The 20,541-nt window shown below is 35.4% G+C and overlaps 1 protein-coding gene across 11 annotated transcripts in view; it reads right to left on the bottom strand.

Annotated features, from left to right (window-relative positions):
• PKP4 (plakophilin 4) overlaps positions 1-20,541 on the bottom strand; it is a gene marked incomplete at its 3' end in the record, with an annotated part of 244,564 nt that overhangs the window by 102,378 nt on the left and 121,645 nt on the right. For all 11 annotated transcript variants that reach the window (XM_079131753.1, XM_079131757.1, XM_079131756.1 and 8 more), the window contains one exon: positions 8,918-9,030. In XM_079131753.1, the coding sequence (XP_078987879.1) occupies positions 8,918-9,030 (113 nt within the window). The remainder of the gene's footprint in view (positions 1-8,917; positions 9,031-20,541) is intronic.

The following is a 20,541-nucleotide window of genomic DNA, read 5'->3' as shown; positions in this document are numbered from 1 at the left end:
CTGACAACTAGTTTTAGCAATACACAAGGATTTAGCAAAAGAGAAAGCTAAGTAGAAAGAAAAGAAGGCAAACCCATACGAAATAGAAGGATGATGGGTAGGCAGGTCAAAGGGAATCCCCTTGTGTTCTTCCCAGTCTAAAAATGCTTGGAGCCCTCTTAAAATCTAAGACAGGTGACACATGCCTGTGATTCCCATGACTCTGGAGGTTGAGGCAGAAGGATATCAAGTTCCATGCCAGCGTAGGCAATTTAGGAAGGCCTTGTCTATTAAAAAAAAAAAAAAAAAAAAAAAAAAAAAAAAAAAAAAAAGGTGGGGTAGGGGGTGGCGTGAATCCCAGCACTGCAGAGGGGGAAAAAACCCAAACCAAACCAGACCAAACACTAAGAAACAGCAACAGTCTTTATAATAATCAATGATGAATGATAAACAAAATGTTACATCCATACAATAAGTATTATTTAGAAATAAAAAAAGCAAACTACAACATGGATGAACCTTGAAAATATCCTGCTATGTGAAAAAAGTAACCCAAAAGACCACATATTGTCAAACACCATAAGCATGAAATGTCCACAACAGGCATATCCACACAGACATAAAGTAAATTAGTGGTTCCAAGGGACTGAAAGTGAGGGAAAGCTACTGTGTTAGAAGTTTCTTTTTAGGGTGACGAAAATGTTCTAAAATTAGATAGTGGTAATTTTTGTACAGCTCTATATAAATACATTAAAAAACATTGAATTATCTACTCCAAAAGTATGAAGTTTAAGGAATGGGAAATAAATCTCAATAACACTTATTTAAAAAACCCTCAGGTTTTGGCTAGTAGAACACTAAAAGTCAAAGGGACAGAACTTTATAAAACATCTTCTAAAGTGGTAAATTAAATAAGTAATAACTGTCAAGGGACAAACATTCAATCTTTTCAAAGACTCATTTTAAAAAAAATGCATTATTTGAGGTTTATTTCACAATGACTTAAAAACGTTCACTGAAAAAAAGATTTGAACCATGAAAAAGTCTTTTTACCACTGTCAGTCCTAAAACACTTTTAGAATTATCAATGGAAGCCTGATGGGCACCAGCAGATGACCTGATAAAGTGTAAAAAAACAAAATAAAAAAAACCCATAAAAATAAAAAAGAAATCTGAAATGGCTGTGGGGGGAAAAAAAAGTTCTTAAGTGCCGATAAGAAGACTATTTGTCAAGATTGTATGACCTTTTCTGAAACCATAAAGAATTCCATTTTAGCAGGGCTTTAAACTAACTGAAAAGAAAGAGGTAATCTTAGGGAGAGTATGAGGTGATTTCAACACTGCCACCCATTTCCTCCGTTATTCAATTGATATGGACAGGATTTCTCTGTGTCCAGAGTAACTTCCAAACACCAAGCAAGCAATCAGTGAAAGGACAATGTAAAAGACCACCTGCTTCCAAATAGAATAATCAAATTTATAATCATGTACACATAGCCGAAACAAAAAATTAAAATCGCTTTATTTCCAAAAGTTGCCATTACTATGATCTATATTTATTAAGGAATTCACTTTTTAAATATCCTGTTTTTTACTTTAATAGTAATAAAAATTTAGTGCTTCATCTTAATATACATGAACAAACTGATTTGCATGAGAAAATATTTGGATCGATTTATGGCCTGCAAAGAAATATACTCTCATCATCTAATCTTATCTAGAAGTAACTTAGAAATGAACAGAAACTAAGATGAAATTCTGGACAATGGTAGGATTCCATGTCTCTTAGTAAGCATAGTTTTGAAATTTTGATGACAGCTTCTAGAATTCTAAGATGATATTTTCAGTTCTGAATTTTCAATTTTATCTATATTTTCCTGAACTTCCACATTTTTGTTACCTAACAAGACGAACAACAAGGGTATTTTCTCTGCTTACAGGAAATGTGAACACAGGCCATATCTTGGATAATGAAGGCTGAATACACCTTGTAATATTCTTCCACCTATACTGCATTTACCCTGGGAAGGTTATAGTAATCTCTGCTGCCAAATTAGCATCCAATTAGGCCCCAAACTATTTACTGCCTTGGGAATTTCTTGGCAAGTGGGAGTCATTACAGGTTAAGGACTAGGCTTGGCATGTCAAAGAAGAACTTCAGGAATAAGATAAAAAGTTACAAGAAAAACTTTAAAAGAGAAGGCATGTAGTAAACAGTTAAAAGTGGTTGTCTCAGTTTTGGGGGTTCATAAAAATGTCTCTAAGCTGGTAGTTGTAGTTATACAACTGTCAAAAAAATCCTAAAACTATGATATAAGGGGTAAATTTTATTGTAACTTCAGTATACCTGACTTAAAAATATAGTAGTTATCTCTGAGTGGCAGAATCTTTATATTTTCTTGCACTTTAAAAATTAAGATGGTCATTATTTAATTCCACAGTCAGTGAGATACAGATTAATAATATGGTCTTGGCCACCCTGTGTCCTTCCTTGATCTTGGGAGCAGAGAAGGGCAGAGGAAGTTCCAGAGTGAGAAAACAGGCACAGAGTCCAGGTGGGCTTTCATTGTGTGTTATTGGGTCCTTTTACTGTTATTCCATCCACTTAACTCTAAACTCAATTAGTGTAAGAACAATATCCTACTGATGATATTGCACGGAGAAAAGAACAAATCCCATGTGCATCAAACTTTGGATTTGAAGACTGCTGCCTAGCCTATGGGACACATAGGTTTAAAGGGCACATTTCCCTTTAAGGCTCCTATGCTGATATTCCAAGGGGAGATGTATATACAGCAGTATCCCCTAAGAATCATTTCTGTTGCTACAGTGCATACACCATATATCTGCATAGTGACCTGAAATATAAGACATCTCACATCTCAGTGCACAATGCTCTCCAGGACTCTCAAGGGCTCTGTAGACAGGAGCAGTCATGGCAGGCTGCCTGCTTAGCAGACCTGAAATTGATCCATTCATCTACATATGCTGAGCATCATCCTGAGCCAAGATAGATGTCAGACTGGTCCCCTGGAGAGTTACTTTAAGCTAAGGTGCTATTCCATCCCTTTATAGTCCATTTAGCAATAAGAAAAAGCCCTCTGAGCGTGTTTTTGTAATTTATTGGAAAGAGACCACTGAAGACACTGCTTACTTCATCAAACAGTGGTCTCATAATGGGGACACAGAGCCAAAAGAATTCAAGTCAGTCCCAGGAATGGGGGAACCTCCTGAACAACCTGGTTTTCTTTTTCTTTTCTTTTCTTCTTCTTCTTTTTTTTTTTTTAATCTCATAGACAGTTACATTGTAGAGTTCATTAGCACTTTCTGTCTTTAGCACGGCTACTAGGGCACTCAGGACAAAAGCTGACTACCTACTTTAGCAAAATGCATGGCATTTTTTTGGCACTATTTTAACCTTGACTTCATCTTATTTTTCTGAACTTTATCTTTCCTTTCCCCTTATTTTCTTATTTTTAGCTTTTATATTTTGAAAGGTATTCCAAATACTTACAGGTGAGGTGAAAAAAAAATACATATATAGATAACTACAGTATACTTAGTGTTCTCAAAACAGATGCCTTTTGTCTACCTGCAGGGTTTTTCAGGTTGAAGTGATTATTTTCAGTCTGATAAATCATCTTTTGATACAGCCACCATCAATTCCAGAATAAGGATCATTATAATATATAATTATTAATAAGTATATTATTAATATACTTTCACTAGTGCATTTTATGGAAATGGAAAATCCTAAGAAATGAGGTTCTTACTACCTTGTTTAGAAGACTACTACTGCTTCTAAAGAGTCATTAATAGAAAAACTAAGGAATTTCATTTTAAGATTTTTCATTCTCAACAAGGGATACTGCATGTGAATGGCAGCATGAGGGAATTGAACTGCTTACGCTAAGAGCCACTCTTTGGGGAAGGGGATTCCACAGAACATTAGTTAGCAAAATATAAGCTGGAAGACACAAAGGGGTGTGTCTCTAGGGATACAATAAAATGCCTTTGCTCCGTTTACTATCATACTCTTTTCTAATGGGCTCCTTGCCAATGTATAGACCTGGTGATCACAAAGCAGAGTAACTGTTTCAGTAGTCTTCTTAAGGTTCTCTGGAAAGCACCCTGGAAGGTATGAAAGGGGCAGAAATGAGAAAGGGTAGAAATTCAAAGACACCAAGGGGATAACTTAAAGGTAAAGTATCCTCTGATGAGCTCAAAACCTCTGGATTTCATTACAGCTCTCTACCCATTCACTGATCTTTTGGCTGAGTGCCAACTGAGCTCCAGGCACTGTGCCAGGGCTGAGGGGGTAGGGTGGCCCTCACATCTCACAGATGAGCTATGGCACAGAGAAACAGGCGGTCAGATGAGAGAGATGGTTTTTCTAGGGATAAGGCTATAAGGAAGTGTTGGCACTTAGCTGGGATATCAGAATGCATGGGAATCATGTGACATGGGAGTAGGGTAACCCATGTGGATCAATTACCTTTTCTGAATGAGAAAAACTACCCTATTCATAACTTGTTAAGATTCCATCATAGGTTCCTATTTGACTATCTGGCCTCTCTTCATTCTGTTTTGCACACAGCACAGTCAAGAAAGGAAAACTTCTTTCAAAAAACCACAATCACTACTAACAACTTTTCGTACATCTCCTTTGAAGACCTGATGAAGGTCTCCACAATCAAATAGTATATAGTTTTACCTTTCCAACCTCATAAGCTACTAGGTCCTTTTAGCACATATCTGAGACATGACTGAGCCTCTTTATGTCCCAGAACAACCAGTGTAGTGTTAAATGTGCCTTTCTTGTAGCCCAGCTCTCATTTCTACAGGACCCACTCATTAGCCCAGAATTCACTGACACTTGTAAGTCCCAGCAACATCCCAGCTATGATGATAGGCACTAGAAACCAGATACAAAGCACAGAATACCAATGACAGTAATTATAGCCCACAACATGTATTTTATAATTTTTAGCATATCTATGCAATTAGTTAATTGAACTATGTAACCATCAACTTTTTTTAAACCTTAAAGAAAAGCACAGGAGATGATCTAATAGCCATGGATATAAACCCTTTACCCTCCATTTAACAGATATTAACACCTTTTTTTTTTTTTTTTCATGTTTGCTCCAGATGGCTGTCTTAAATAAACTTTACAGATTGGGACAAAGCCTAATTCTTGATATCTTCCTCCTTCCTACAGACATCACTACTATCTTAAATAGGTGCCACTTCAAAATGTTTTTAGTTCTTTTATTCCACAAGCATTCACTGATAAATGATTCCAAACATTGTTTAATGATTATAGTACTGTTCAAATGATGTCCTCCTATATCTTCTCTTTTACAATTTTCAATTTGCAATCATGCCCATGTTGTGCTGGGCTCAGTGGTGCATGCCTACAAACCCAGTGGCTCGGGAGGCTGAGGCAGGAGGATTGAGAATTCAAAACCAGCCGTAGCCAAGAATTCAAATAGTCCAGTCAACAAATGGGCTAAGGAAATGAATAGACACTTCACAGAAGAAGATCTACAAGCAATCAACAAACATATGGAAAAATGTTCAACATCTCTAGTAATAAGAGAAATGCAAATCAAAACCACCCTAAGATTCCATCTCACCCCAATTAGAATGGCGATTATCAAGAATACGAGCAACAACAGGTGTTGGCGAGGATGTGGGGAGAAAGGTACACTCATACACTGCTGGTGGGGCTGCAAATTAGTGCAGCCACTATGGAAAGCAGTGTGGAGATTCCTTAGAAAACTTGGAATGGAACCACCATTTGACCCAGCTATCCCACTCCTTGGCCTATACCCAAAGGACTTAAAATCTGCATACTACAGAAATACAGCCACATCAATGTTCATAGCTGCTCAATTCACAATAGCCAGACTGTGGAACCAACCTAGATGCCCTTCAATTGATGAGTGGATAAAGAAACTGTGGTGTATATATATACAATGGAATATTACTCAGCCATAAAGAATGATAAAATTATGGCATTTGCAGGCAAATGGATGAAATTGGAGAATATCATGCTAAGTGAGATAGGCCGATCTCAAAAAGCCAAAGGACGAATGATATCGCTGATAAGTGGAGGATGACACATAATGGGGGGGAGGGAAGGGTTAGAGTTAGGGTTAGGGAGGGGGGCAAGTATGGAGGAAGGAACTACTGTATAGAGGGTAAAGAGGGGTGGGAGGGGTGGGGGGAAGGGAAAAAATAACAGAATGAATCAAACAACATTGCTCTATGTAAATTTATGATTACACAAATGGTATGCCTTTACGCCATGTACAAACAGAGAAACAACATGTATCCCATTTGTTTACAATAAAAAAAAAAAAAAAAAAAAAAAAACCAGCCGTAGCAAAAGAGAGGCACTAAGCAACTCAGTGAGACCCTGTCTCTAAATAAAATACAAAATAGGACTGGGGATGTGGCTCAGTCAAGTGCCCCTGAGTTCAATCCCTCCACCAAAAAAAAAAAAAAAAAAAAAAAAAAAAAGCCCATGCTGCTATGTGCAAATCCAGTTATTTCATTTTAACTGTTCTAGAGTTTACTTAACCACCATTTGTTTCCCATTTTCTACCTGATGGACAATAATGTTCTTTGTGATTTTTTTATTTAGGAAATAATGTTGTAATGAACATCCTTTGTATATGTCATATTATGCATACCTTTCAGAATTTTTTAACAGTGTCTACTTTTGGTGTTTGAAATCACTCTCTCTTCTGTCTACAGATTCTTACTCTTTGCCAAGAGTTTTTTTTGAAGTATTTTAATGCAATCTTTTACAAGATTAGAATTAGTCCAGAAGTATATAATGAATAAAGCATAGTGCAAAACTGTCCTTTCTACTCTCTTCATCTTTTCTTATTTCTGTGCTATACTCAAGTGCTGTAATCTCTCACCTGGCTTCCTTAGCTCTTGTGAAGATATTTTCATGTGTGGATAGTTGTTCGAATGAATGCTTCTATTAGAGGAGATATACTGGAAAGTCCAATTCTGTCATACTGCTGATGTCACTATAGGCTTTGTTGATTTGTGTTTATAACATTTGATTTTGAGCTCATCTTTAGGGGTGTTAGTTCCTTAGATGGTGGCAATTACATCTGGGCTCAAAACCCACATATTGTATGAGTTTGGGTTTGCTAAGAGCGCAATCCTTTAAAAGTCCTGGCTTAATGCAGCAATCTTAAATTCAAAGGTGCTGTCCTGAACACATATCAAAGTTCATTCCTTGGTCCCTGTATGGATATTAAAACCAACTCTAAGGCTCATTTTGAGGTATGAGAAGTGTTCTCAGGCCTCCTGTAAGGTGGCTCAAATGCTTCTGGTTCTGGTTTTCAGTTCTCTTTCTATTTAGTATTTGAAGATTTCCCTTTTCTTTTGTCATTTCCTATATATATATATATATATTTTTTTTTAATTGGTATAGCAAGTATTTCCAGGAGTTTATCAAGAGAAACTCTATGTTTGTTTAGTTAACCATATAGCCAGACTAAGAACTCTTAACTGATTTCTTCAGATGTTAATTTGTCCATGAATATAAAATTCTATTTTTCTAAACAAAATTGGTCTATATATTTTTGGGAATGTTATTGTGTTTGTGAATTTCCCTTTTGGGTGCTCAAACTATACATAACTTTTTAAAAACATTGAATGGAGTCAAAACTAATTTGTTTTGACAATTTTTACTTCCTTGATAAATTATTTCATTGGATATTGTAAAGGTAGAATTAGAATTTATAATTTATAATTTTACACCTTGCTTATGATTTTGTTTACTATAAAAACATACCTGAACATTTTAAAATGATCACATGATTTTATATTTATTTCTAAAGTTTTTTTTTTTTTTTTGCGGTACTGGGGATTGAACCCAGGGCCTCGTGCTTGCAAGGCAAGCACTCTACCAACTGAGCTATCTCCCCAGCCCTCTAAAGGTTTTTATTGACTTTACTTGTATGCTCTGTGCCTTTATAACCTACCAATGTACATACTGCCAAGGGTCAGAGATGAAAAATTCATGTGAATATAAATTATCAGCCTAATGTCTAAAATTCATATCAAAAATCAGCTGGAAAAGAGAAACTACTGACCACATTCAGCAAAAAGAAGTATCTATGAGTAATAGGAGATGCTGAGTAGTAGAACAATTATGTGACTAAAAATAACGGAGACACAACTTATTGTAGGCATACCTACCTAAGTATAAACAAACCAAGCTCAAAAACAAGTAATAAACGTATTTCCTAGTAGGCTTTCTAGGAATATAAAACTACTAAGAAAGAAATATATAGATGAGCAGTGTACCTATCTGGAGTGCAAGGTATTAATTTTTATAATAATGTTCTTAAACAGAAGAGGTCATTTATACAAAAAATAATAATCATGATTAAAGGTTTTTCAAGTATATACTTTTTTGTATTTACTATATCTGAATATATAGAATCATTTCATATAGTAATTTCACAGTGTTCTAGAAAAACTCAAATTTAAAGGCATTTTTAAAAGGTAACTAAATCTTATCATTTGGAAATATTTCTTAGTTTAAAAAAATCCATACCAGATTCTCAAAATACTAGTCAATTAGTTTACCAAATAGCTAGCAGTTAACCAAGCAACATCCATCAACTATGTTTACATAGGAGAAATCAAATATCTGAAGGGCACAGTTTCTTTTGCTACCAAAGCTTACCAGTGCTATACATAGCACTTTAAGCATAGGGCTGAAGGGTAATCAATATTACAAGAGGCTTCTCAAAATTAAAATGTATTGACAATTTTTGTGTCAAATTTAGGAAGGCAAGTTAACAGGGACAACACTAACAGAAGCATTTACTGCATTCAGGGCAACTTAGTAAGACATGTTACTTGAGAGTACACAAAGATAGAGCCCTTGGCCCTGTACCTGGTGCTGGCGATGCTTGGTGATTCTGCTCCAAGCCTACATCTTTCTAGTTGACTGGCAACAATCTGCCTTTCCACTTCCAGTTCTCGGGTGAGTCGTTGAAACTGAAGCTCCTGTGAGTCAAGGAAATAAAAGGCATATAAGGTGATGAGGTTGGCTGCTCAGGCAGAGACACACAAATTGGTGTATGTCACAGGAAACACAGGAACATACCCATAACATAAAGCTATAGTGTGGCTATCTGAAGTGCAAGCTTTGGATGTTTTAAATAATCTAATGATTTGTGGCTATTTTAAATTTAAAGGCAACAGTTGCAGCTTTTGTTTGATGTTGGAAACACATATTCTTATCTACCTTTTTTGATTTTGGTTCTAATCAAGATCTTTCAAACAATGATTTCTGCTGCAGTGCCATATTAAATTTAAGGTTTGCAGAGACCTTACTTTAAGTGCTTACACTAGAGGTATGACAACCAAAAAAAGCTCTTCATCCTCAATGGCTAATTTTTATATCCTTTTTACTGTACTGTATGTCAGTATGGCATTAGAAAAAAATGTAAATCTCCAGGATAAGAATCACTTTACCATGTTTGATACAAAGCCATTTAACTACGGAAAAATATCCTTTCAATCCCACAGAAAAAGTCTTGCTATATTTATCTACGACATAACCAAGAGAATTTTGCTACTTTCACAAATGCATTCATGTGCTATTGTGTGAAAAGAGAAAGGTGAGACAGAAAAGTGAAAACGACTGAGCTATAACATGGAATTTAAATTTGTACTAAGAATCTAGAGAATTTTTCAAAAGAAATTATATTCTTCAATCTATGCTAAATCACAAAGGTGAACAAGTCCTATTATAGAGAAAGTATTTTAACTTTGTCCTTTTCTTATTATTAGTTTGATGGGATTTTAATAAATAGAAAGCATGTTATGCTATAAAACATTCAAAGATCAAATCAAATATATTTCAAAGGCTTTAAGACACAAATAGCATCTCTATGAATACCTCAAGAATCCCTGTGCTATATTAATGCTTTACAAGCTTATTCAAAGCAAATGCTGAATTTTAAGTAGTTTAATTTGACAATGATTGATAGATCAAAATACCAGGTAGGTGAACACTTCATATAAACCTAAAAACCAATCAGAAATAAAATTATCTAAAATATTATTTATGACTACATATGAATGTTTGCCATAAAAATTTGAGTATATTGACTCTTTGTGGTGTTAGGCACATGTGCAATTACTTGATAGCACTAGCCTTGCAAATTCCACAAGCTATTCTTGGAGTAAGTTTTAAGAAACAGTTCCTGAACCCCTTATCTGCTATTGAAAATCCTTTTCTAACGAAACCAATCAGTGTAGGCATTTTAGACAGGACATAGATGAGTAGTATTTAGCTCAAGAATGCTGTACAATATGATCATAATAAATAACTGGGACAATGCCTGCCTCTGCCTAACAATGCCTAGACTGTTGGCTCTTAATAAATACTAAACAACAAAAGAACATATGGATATAAACTGTACAACCTTCAGTAACCTGCAAGTATCATGCTTACCTCACACAATTTCTTTTTAAACAGCATAATTTTTAAAAATTTCTTTGCTCTTAACTAGCACAATTTTTTTGTGATAGACTTCCATTCTTTCATTTATTTTATTCAATTGTTTATTATGTACATTTTTTCCCACAAGAGTGGACTATGTGTAAAACCCCAAATACTCCTCAAGTCATCACATTATCTTTGTACTCTGCTTACTCTGTACTCTAGGACTGAGTGTGGTTGTGTTATCTCATTTTGGCTAGCCAGAAGTTATCATACCAGGGTAGGATGAAGTTATATTTCATTAACATAGGAAAAAAACAATTGGATGTTAGCAGATGTTCTAAATTCATGTTTGTGGCTGCTTGCATTAACCTTTTAAACAATCATTTAAGGAAATGGTTGGGAAAATTCCTGCTTGAAGGCAGAGGTGCAACACAGTTTCCCATAATCCTTTTCCGCTGAAGCTTTGGCTCTGTCTAAAAGATGTACTCATGCCAGACTGTGACTCAGATGCCAGCTCAGAGATTGATTCCAGAAAACAGAAGCTTCTTTTCTCTCTTCTGCCTCTTGATGTATTCCCTGTATTAGGTCTCAAGGTCAAGTTCCTTACACAGAAATCACCCCCATACAAACCACCATAACTATGCTTGGTGGCAGTTATCAGTTGTTTCTTTATATGATCAAACTTGTGGCATAGATTTGGATACTCTTCCTGGAAATAAGTCTCAAGCCTTGTTCTCCAATACTTGTACAGGCATGAGAATTTACTAATAACCACTTAATAAATTCCTTTTTAGCTTCATTAGCCATGTCTGCCTCTATTTCTTGCAACTAGAAATCTTGAATGACACCTACAGAAACCATTTAGAGCTACTGAGTTGCAAGGCAAGTCTATGCACCCATGCTGCATTTTGTTTAGAAATTGAGCAATTCCTTTAACATTCTTATCAACTAAGTTCATAATGTATCCCTCATGGCGTCTTTAAAAATGAGTATCACTGACTATGTCCTTACCTACTGTATGTCCACAATTGTCACAAGTAGGACTTCACTGAAATGCCAAAAGCAGATTATCAGGAAGCTCTTAGGCATGGAATTTGGAAATGCTATCTCATATCTGTGAATATTTACATTATAAAATATGTGTGCTTTGATGTCAAATGATGACTACTGCCCCTACAGAATATAAGCTGAACAACCCATGTGTGATTGGCACCAAGATGGATGAGTAGGATATAAATATTTGACAATTCTGTCTCTACGGGCTTCTTTGACTGATGAGGAAGACAGCATTACACACTCATACAAAAACACATCCAATGATATCCAAAATAACACTCATTAAGATGATTATGCAGAGATACCGTCTATAAATTTAAAATTTTTATATTTTACCCTCTAAACATAGACTGTGATAGCTAATTCTGAAATCAGTTTCTAAAACTGGGCATCTAAATTATAGGCACATCTTATATTTGTTCTCCTTTGAGAAAAGCAAGGAAATTAATGTTAAAATTGCTTGATAATGATTTAGTATACGACAATCTCTTCAGATCACAATCTTAAAAAGAAAAGCCAAGGCTACTAATATGCTATAGAAATGCAATCCACTCATATGTGCTAAGAAACTTTCCTTTATATTTATCTCATATCTCTCAGGTATATATTTTGATAAACTTTCTTTGAGACAGCATGAAGGGAAAAAAAGAAAACAAAACTTCACTTTCATGACAGACCCATCGAAGGATCTCAAAGAAGGACTTGCAGTCCCATTTGCCAGTAGGTGGCCTGAGGCAAGTCAGCTCCTTCAGGGATGTAAAGAATCACTTTGCTCTGGGGCACATCCTTCTGGGGAAGTTGCATCTCCCCACTAACTGAGGTAAGAATAGAAAGACCAGGACCGTTTGCCCCAGTTCCCTTTGGGCTTGGCTAAGGCTTTGCTAGCCTGGAGAGTATTTGATATTCTTCCCTGTCCAAACCTGCTTTTCCATCCCCTCTCCTCCACAGGTGTTGATTCATGATAAATATTTTGCACACAAAACTTTATCTTAATGAGAACCCAGCCTGTCTAGTGTTCTTTCTTTTAAGCAATGGTAGAATTTTGCTCTCAGGTCTACTCTGTTTTAAATATTGTGAGAAACTTCAAGTATAGAGAAAAAATATAGACAATGGTACAGTGAACTTTTTTGAAACTGAAATAACAAATATCAAATCAGCTCTAGCACATCTTAATACTTTGCGGCATTTGCTTCTGATTTCTTGAGAAATATTACAACTTAATAAACAAAAAAAATGAAGCCACTTGGTTGTTCTCTTCTGATCCTACTCTTCTCTCTTCTTCCCTCCCCAGAAGAGATCATTATTCTGAATTTGGTGTTTATTATTCTCATGACTTTTTAAAGTTACTACTAGATACTTAGATACATGATCCATAGCATTATTTTTTATATTCACATAATTTTTGTAAATGATATACTGTTCACAGATTTGCAGATTGCTTTTATTGCAATATGATTATGAGATTTACCTATATCAATACATGTAGCTTTAGCATTGCTCAATGGTATTCCATTTTATGACTATAGCACAATGTATTTATGTTCTCCTCCTGACAAACCCTTGGATTGTTTCCAATTGCTCATGCAATTATAAGCACTCTACAAAATAAATATTCTTATATAAACTATGCTGGACACATGAGCCAGACTTCTCCAGAGTAGACACTCAGAAGGAGAATTATGGAGTTGAAATGTATGCACATCTTCAATTTTGCTGGATAACAGTTGTCAGATTACTTTTCATTACCAATTTATATTTCAGCTAGCTATGTAGGGGAGCTCCAAATTCTCCTCAATCTCATTCTCACTGACCTCAACTTACATTTGGGGGCTTAAACTCCCTGCTCTTCTTTATTTGTCATCTAACTTGCTTATGTTTTACCTGTTTTTCCTGATTACCAACATCTTTTCTTAGGTTTATTAGTCATTTAGGTTTTGAATCTCACAGGTATCAAATTCTCAGGGGAAATTTCTCCCTAATACCAGTACCTAGGCTTTTCCTCTTCAGTGGAAATGGTTTCTCATCACCTTTAAACTATTGTGGTTGTGTAAAGTTCTAGCCTTGGGCAAGGAATCTCAGTATAGCACATAACACGCCAAGGGCATGCTCAAGATCACCCAGCTTTGCCAGGTGTCTTCAGGGTGAAAACCAGGTTTACTGCTTACTTAGCTAAGAATTATTACTCTTCTTTCAGTTTTGATTTCTGTGTATTCTTTCCTTTGTTTCTAGTTTAACCCTTCTTTCAAAAATACAATGCAAATATTTTATTCAGTAAGTTTAATTTCATTCAGGGCTAAAATTACTTAGAAATAATGAATCTACAATATGGCTTTTTCATATTTTGATTTTTCTGAGCTGCATTCAGGAGAAATTTCTGAGTATTTCCTTCAGTTCACTTTTTTCTTCATGTGCTGTTTGGAGTTTATCTCACATACTGTACTTTTTCCCCCAAAGATGATCTTTTCCATTTCTGATACTTATAGCTGGTTCTTTTCTTATCTATTGTTCTTGCATGTTCATTTAGAATGAAATATCTATCTTTCCCTCTTGTTTTCCTTTCCAATTTAGGTTTACTTTACCTAAACTTCCAGTTTCCTCTGTCTTCAATGAGGCCTTACACAGGTGATTTAAGTGTTTCTTTGAAATAGAAATCCTAGGGATTGTGCACATCTAGGCACAAGGCTACTTACTGTCTCCTTCCTCTGGCTTCCAAAAGCATTCCGAATTAGGTAACTAAATTTCCATCTCCTTTGATAAACAGAAAGAGCTCCACTCCAATTTTTAGCTTCAAAGATTGGTGCTCCACTGAAAACAGGGCATACTTCATCTTCCTGTGGACACCTAGGCTCTCTAACTCTCTTTATATTTTCACTGAGGGCTTTATATTTGCACTGAGGGCTGCAGTGACACATCTGACCTTTTCCAACTATGCCCTATGCAAATCTCATTCTAGTTTACAAATTCTCTCTTCACAAACTCTTCATCTTTTACTCAGAATATGCTCCACCTCCAGACTTTAATTGAAATGTAGTTCTTTCCAGATTCCTGAAAACAGTGTGTTTTCTACATCTCACTCTGGTGAAGACTGTACTCCACCACACCCTAATACCAAAGTGCCTTGAAGAGAGGCAGTGGCCTCCTGGCTCCCTCCACTTGTTAATACAAAGTTGTTCACAATATTCCTTATTGTCATTATGCATTAAATAATTGTCCTCATTGTTAGCAGGATTGGTAATCATATTTCCTCTTGAATTCCTGATGTTAGTCAGCCATGTTCTTTTTCCTAACTGGTAAAGATCAATTATTTTTCCAAATATGTGCAAAAGTTCATTATGCTTGAGGTGAGAGCCAACCAGCTACAGATGCTCATTTACATCACTACCATGTATTTACTTCAGTTAGACTAAATGATTCATTAATTCAGGAATAGCTACAAGAGTTACTACAACTATGATACAATTAAGAAAGAGCAGTATGCACTCATATCAGGGCACTGTCAATGAAACACTCAGCTTTCTGTTCCCACATTCACATTAATCCTCAGTTTTCTTCCAGGCTTTGTGGAGGGAGTATCCCCTTCTTGTCCAAGGCTGGTCTTTCCATGTCTTCCTGCCTCACCAGAATCTTGCTTTTCTCTCTTTTAAAAATTCTCAATATTTCTTTTCAGTTAATACTCACATAAATCATTCTCCTCTTTCTTCTTTTGTTAAAGAAGGAACCCAGGGCCCCCTATAAGTAGGCATGTGCTTTACCACTGAACTTCATTACCACACCCAAATTATCCTCATTTAAAAACACACCTTCTTAATCTCAGGATTCAATTTGTTTTCCTCCCCATTGGCCTATACTCTTCTATTGATTTTTTTTAAGTCTAATTGACTCTTTTTAAAGATACAATATCATTCTAGTCATTGAAGTCACTGAAATTGTGGTTTCAAATGCTTTTATGTTTTTTTACTAATATAAATCAAAATACATAAAAATTTAAAAAAATGTTCACCTGTACCAAAAATAATTTCATATTAGCAGTATGTGTGAAACACATCTGGGGTCAACACATCTTTCCAGGCCAACAAATCACAGCAGAAAAGTACTGAGGACTGGTTATGCTGAACAAAGAAAACTGACATGATCATTATGTGATGGAATTGGTGATTAAGAAAGTATTGTTATTTCAACCACTATTTTAAAATCTTGTAAAAAAATGAAATTTACTTTTCTATCTTAGTACACTGAGAGTGTTATAGCACTAAAGAATATGTTAGCTATTAAGATGCAAGTGATTGGGCAGGATATGTCCTGCTCCCATGACATATTGTGGCATTTCCCCCTGTTTCCAACATTCAAAAGATGAGTAAATTATAGTCATGACCGTATCTTTGAGGGTCTTGAGTCAGGCAAGGGGAACTATTTTTAAAATGAGCTGGTGATATACTCAGTAGTAGAGTGCTTGCCTCACATGCTTGGGGCTCTGGGCTTGATCCTCAACACCAAAACCCAAACAACCCCCAGCACCCCAAAACTACTAAGAAATCCTCAAAAACATTCTAAATGTCATTCTCTAATCTCAGCTGAACTGAAACGAAAGTAGCCATATTTACAAAAGGTCCTTGATCTTCTTGACCTTAAGATACCAGCTGGTCCTGCAGAGTTGATCAAATATCCTGACCATTTGTTATAATTTGCTTAATAATTGACAAACCATTATTATGTCTAGTTGGTAGTCTCTAATCCAATACATAATTGTAGAAATACTAGGCATGAGGTCTGTCCTGTCCTTCTGGACTGACAAATTCCCTTTGTTTAAAGGAAATTAGAAGTTAAAAGGACTTGAAAAGCTATTACTGCCTTTCTCAAAGCACCAAGAACACCCATGTACTATAGGATGCTAATGGGTCTTCCCATGGGAGGAAGGGGTTCCGAGTCAAGTAGGTTTTGAAAATGCTGAAAAGAAGCTCCCATTACCTTGGAGATTAACATTGACCCTAGTACATTATTGGTTCTGATTAGCATACCAATAGGAAATCAGCTTATTGCTGTTTAACCTAGCATCTTCTTTGATTTATTGAAACTAAGCATTTTTTATTTTTCAAGAAACAATACTGCTTTAAGAATACAACTTGAACAATATTGAAAAATAAGGCTTATTTGTTGTGTTTATGGGTGGCTAAACTGAGAAATACTATGCCATATTATACATTAAAAATATTTCTTATAAATTGGAAATTTTAAAATCAAAATTTTCATCACATTTCCATACTGAATATTTACAAAGGGCAGGGCACTATAAAGAGCAACCTTTGAATGGAAACTGCTGACGTGGCACCATGATGAAGGCACGAGGGATACACACTTACAACACCTCTGCTGGATCAGCTGCCCAATGCTTTGCCCATTGCTTCTTACATTTGGATTATACCTCTTCCACTTCCTGTGCTTTCTATTTCTCCACTGCAACAGTTCTCAAAGTGGAACCTTGAGTCAGCTGTATCAGTACCACCTGTAAATGTCTCAGATTCAGAAGGGATGTGGTTGAACAGATTCTCCAGGAAGATTTTTAGCCATGAAAGATCCACTCTCCTAATGGAACCACCATTCTTCTTTCAGTCAGGCTCAAACTGCAAGTTTTTTTTTTTTTTTTTTTTTAATAATTTCCTCCCTTTCTCACACACTAAATGGTTTTCCAAATTCTGTGACTCTACTCTTTAACACTGGTTGAATCCATTCCCTCTTTGCCATTCCATCTGCCCTACCCTCATTCAGGTTCACATTAGCTTTAGACTACAGCCATTGCCTCTAAGTCTACTCCCCAGCATGGTGGTGAGGGGACGTGTCTCTACTTTTCTCATTTCTTCCAGATATATTTGCAGAAGTTTAATACTATTCACCGAAAATAATTCCTTTACCAGGCTCCAGGCTCTACACTAAGTGCTTTATACAAATTATTTTGTTAACTCCCCAAGTTAGCATGCAAGGTGCTAAAGTTACCTCTTTTCACTAAGAAATGACTTTTGACTATGGTCATTAAAAACTCAGATCTGAAATCACCTCAGTTTGACTCCTAACCCCACGGTGCCCTGTCCACCGTATCTCACAGTAAATCTCTAAAATGTTAATCAGTCTTATTTTAAGACTCTTCACATAGTATGGCCCTCAAATATCTTTTTTTTTTGGTCTCTTATCACTCCTGTTCATATACCTATGCTGAACTGTTTGCTGTTTCCTATACATGCCACTCAAGGCCTTTCCTCATTTGTTCCATCCATGGGAAACATCACCCTCCTATGAATGAGCACCTATGGGCCTTTATTTATCCCTTAGGTACGGTGCTTGGCCATGATATCAGCTCAATATACTAAGGTGGATTCTTCTTAAAGAACAGAATCTATATTTCAATCATCTCAGTATCCATCTAACTTCCTGTAAAATGAAAACAAAACTCCAAATTCATTTAAAATGACTTTTATGTACTATGTTTTATTTAGTATGTCATAATTGATTGTAAATATTTTTCAATGTATTAATTTATAAGTACTTTTATAAAGACAGGGATAATATATCATGGATGATCTTTTTGAGGTTCTAGAGTATTTCAAATGTAAGAATAATTGTATCCTTAAAACAAGAACAGGGTGCAATGGTGCACACCTATAATCCCAGTGGCTCAGAAGACTGAGGCAGGAGGCTCATGAGTTCAAAGCCAGCCTCAGCAACTTAGCAGGGCCCTAAGCAACTCAGTGAGACCCTGTCTCTAAATAAAATATAACAAGGTCTCGGGATGTGGTTCAGTGGTAAATCATCCCTGCGTTCAATCCCTGGTACAAAACAAACAAATAAGAAAACAAAACAAACAAAAAAGTCATAGGTAAATAAAATTTTAAAGATCCATGGTATAAAAGGATGTTCGACTTTTATTTAAAGTCATAGTGAGATATGGAGGCAGAGCTATGACCAGGTCCTGAGTTTCCCAACATACTAATTGCTCTTTTAACAAATCAGTTCTATCAGGAATTTCACATTATTTAGGGTAGCATGGGCAAATTTTTTTTTTAAATTGATGTGTACATAATTTCAGTGTCACTGTGACTTCCTGCTGTTAACAGACTTATTCCCATGCTACTGTCTTCCCTCCTCCCCATTACTTTTACCTGTCTTCACCTGCCTCATTCCTCAATCTCTCAGGCCTCATGTTCTGCCCATCAGAAAATAAGGAGTTTTCCTGCCTTGACAAGTCATTTTTGAAAGCCTAACAGTCTAATAATATTTCCAATTGTTGAACTAGCAATGACTTTTTATTTTTATTTACCTTTTTACCTAAAAAGTAAAATGTGAGTGCGTATACACACAATATATATAAAAATATATGAGTTCACGTATGTAAATATAAATAATGTTGGCTAAGTCTTCTATTAGTGGATGTTTTCATAATTTATTTTTAAAATTCCTTATATTTGGGGAAGTTCTAGTAGTGAAATAGTGAGGAAAAGTGAATCAACAATGAACGTGTATATCTGAAGTCAGCATCTGTGGCAGTTGCCGGTGACAACTATTGCTATTATTTTCCATTAAGACATTTTTTTTTTTTTGGTAGAATTAATGTTAAAAACACACTGATATTTTCTCTAAAATGTAATCCCTTGAATGTTTGATTAACTATTACTTTAAGAAATTATGAAAAATAACAGTGATAACATTAACATTTTATCTGGTTTTCTACTACATATATTTCAAAATTATTAAGACCAATGATGCAAGCCATCTAATATTAGATGCTTATTTGGGGGTTAATTGACTGCACTGTACATAATAATAATGCACATAAATCATTATTTGCTGAAAAAGAAAACCAAGAAGAGTAAGTGGCCAATTTCCACTTCCTCTATGTGAACTAGTTACTGCATGCATAGCAAAAAAATATAAAAATGGCAAGAGAAACAAGGCCAAATTTAATCTTCCTTTATTCAGCAGATCCAATAAATACCATTAGGAAATAGGAGGCTAGTTTAAAAAAAAAGATTTATTTAAGGTTTAGAAGTAACTTTATAAAATATAATATGAAAGAAAATTAACCTAATGTAGGAACAAATCTACTAGATGAGCTAGAGCTCAGGTAGACTTTTCTTATGAGTGTATTAGTTTTACTTTAATAATTTTTATGTTCTGCATACATTTTATGGCTAAAGTATATGTTGTGCACGAGTGTTTATTAGAACTAGAATGTACATTGATTAGTCAATGAAATGGTTCCTTGTGAAGTCTTGCTATGTGGCTCAAGCAGTGTAAGAAGTATTTTTTTAAAAATCCTCTTAACCTTTTACTATTTCATTTTGTATGTATGGTTTCAATAACATTATCATTTCTTTCTTAGCTTCCAGAAATTATTCTAGGTTTCTTCAGAAATAAGGGTAAGAAAGATCAATATACTATTGATAACCATAAGCCACACGTTTAACCCACAAGGACCAACAGCTCTTTAGGAGCTTGAGTCCAAGGTTGAGTCCAAGTTCAATACATCTACATCCAGAATGATGCCTATTTCAGCCTTCGGGTTCACAGGTGCTCTAATATTGGTGTTTCCATATTTGATGTTTCTCTGTTTTTCTCTGGTCCTCCAGCTTTCTCCTTAAACATTTGGTTTCTTCCACGGGTTAGCCATATATAAAAACAATTTTAACTTAATCTTTATTACCCTTGAGTATCTGCATATCCCCTTTAGGCTAAAAAAAAGCAGACAAGTTTGGGCTGTGGGTGTCACAGTGATAGAGTGTGCACTCAGCATGTTTGATGCCCTGGGTTCAATGCCCAGCATCTTTCCCTCCAAATAAATAAATAAATAAATAGACAAGTATTGCTGCTTTTTACTTGTGTAAGTTCTACATGGATCATAAGGGGAAAAAAAAGGAGACAGTGAACTCTTAGGACAAGAAGTACCACATTTCAATGTATGTTAGTTTAATTTACTTGTCTGAATTTTTAAAAATTATATAGAGATTTTTTTCTCTAAAATA

This window comes from Sciurus vulgaris, assembly GCF_902686455.1.
Source record: "Sciurus vulgaris genome assembly, chromosome: 3".
Classification (NCBI taxonomy): domain Eukaryota; kingdom Metazoa; phylum Chordata; class Mammalia; order Rodentia; family Sciuridae; genus Sciurus; species Sciurus vulgaris.
The sequence above is the reverse complement of the archived record's forward strand: the minus strand, read 5'-3'. Positions and strand labels throughout refer to the sequence as shown.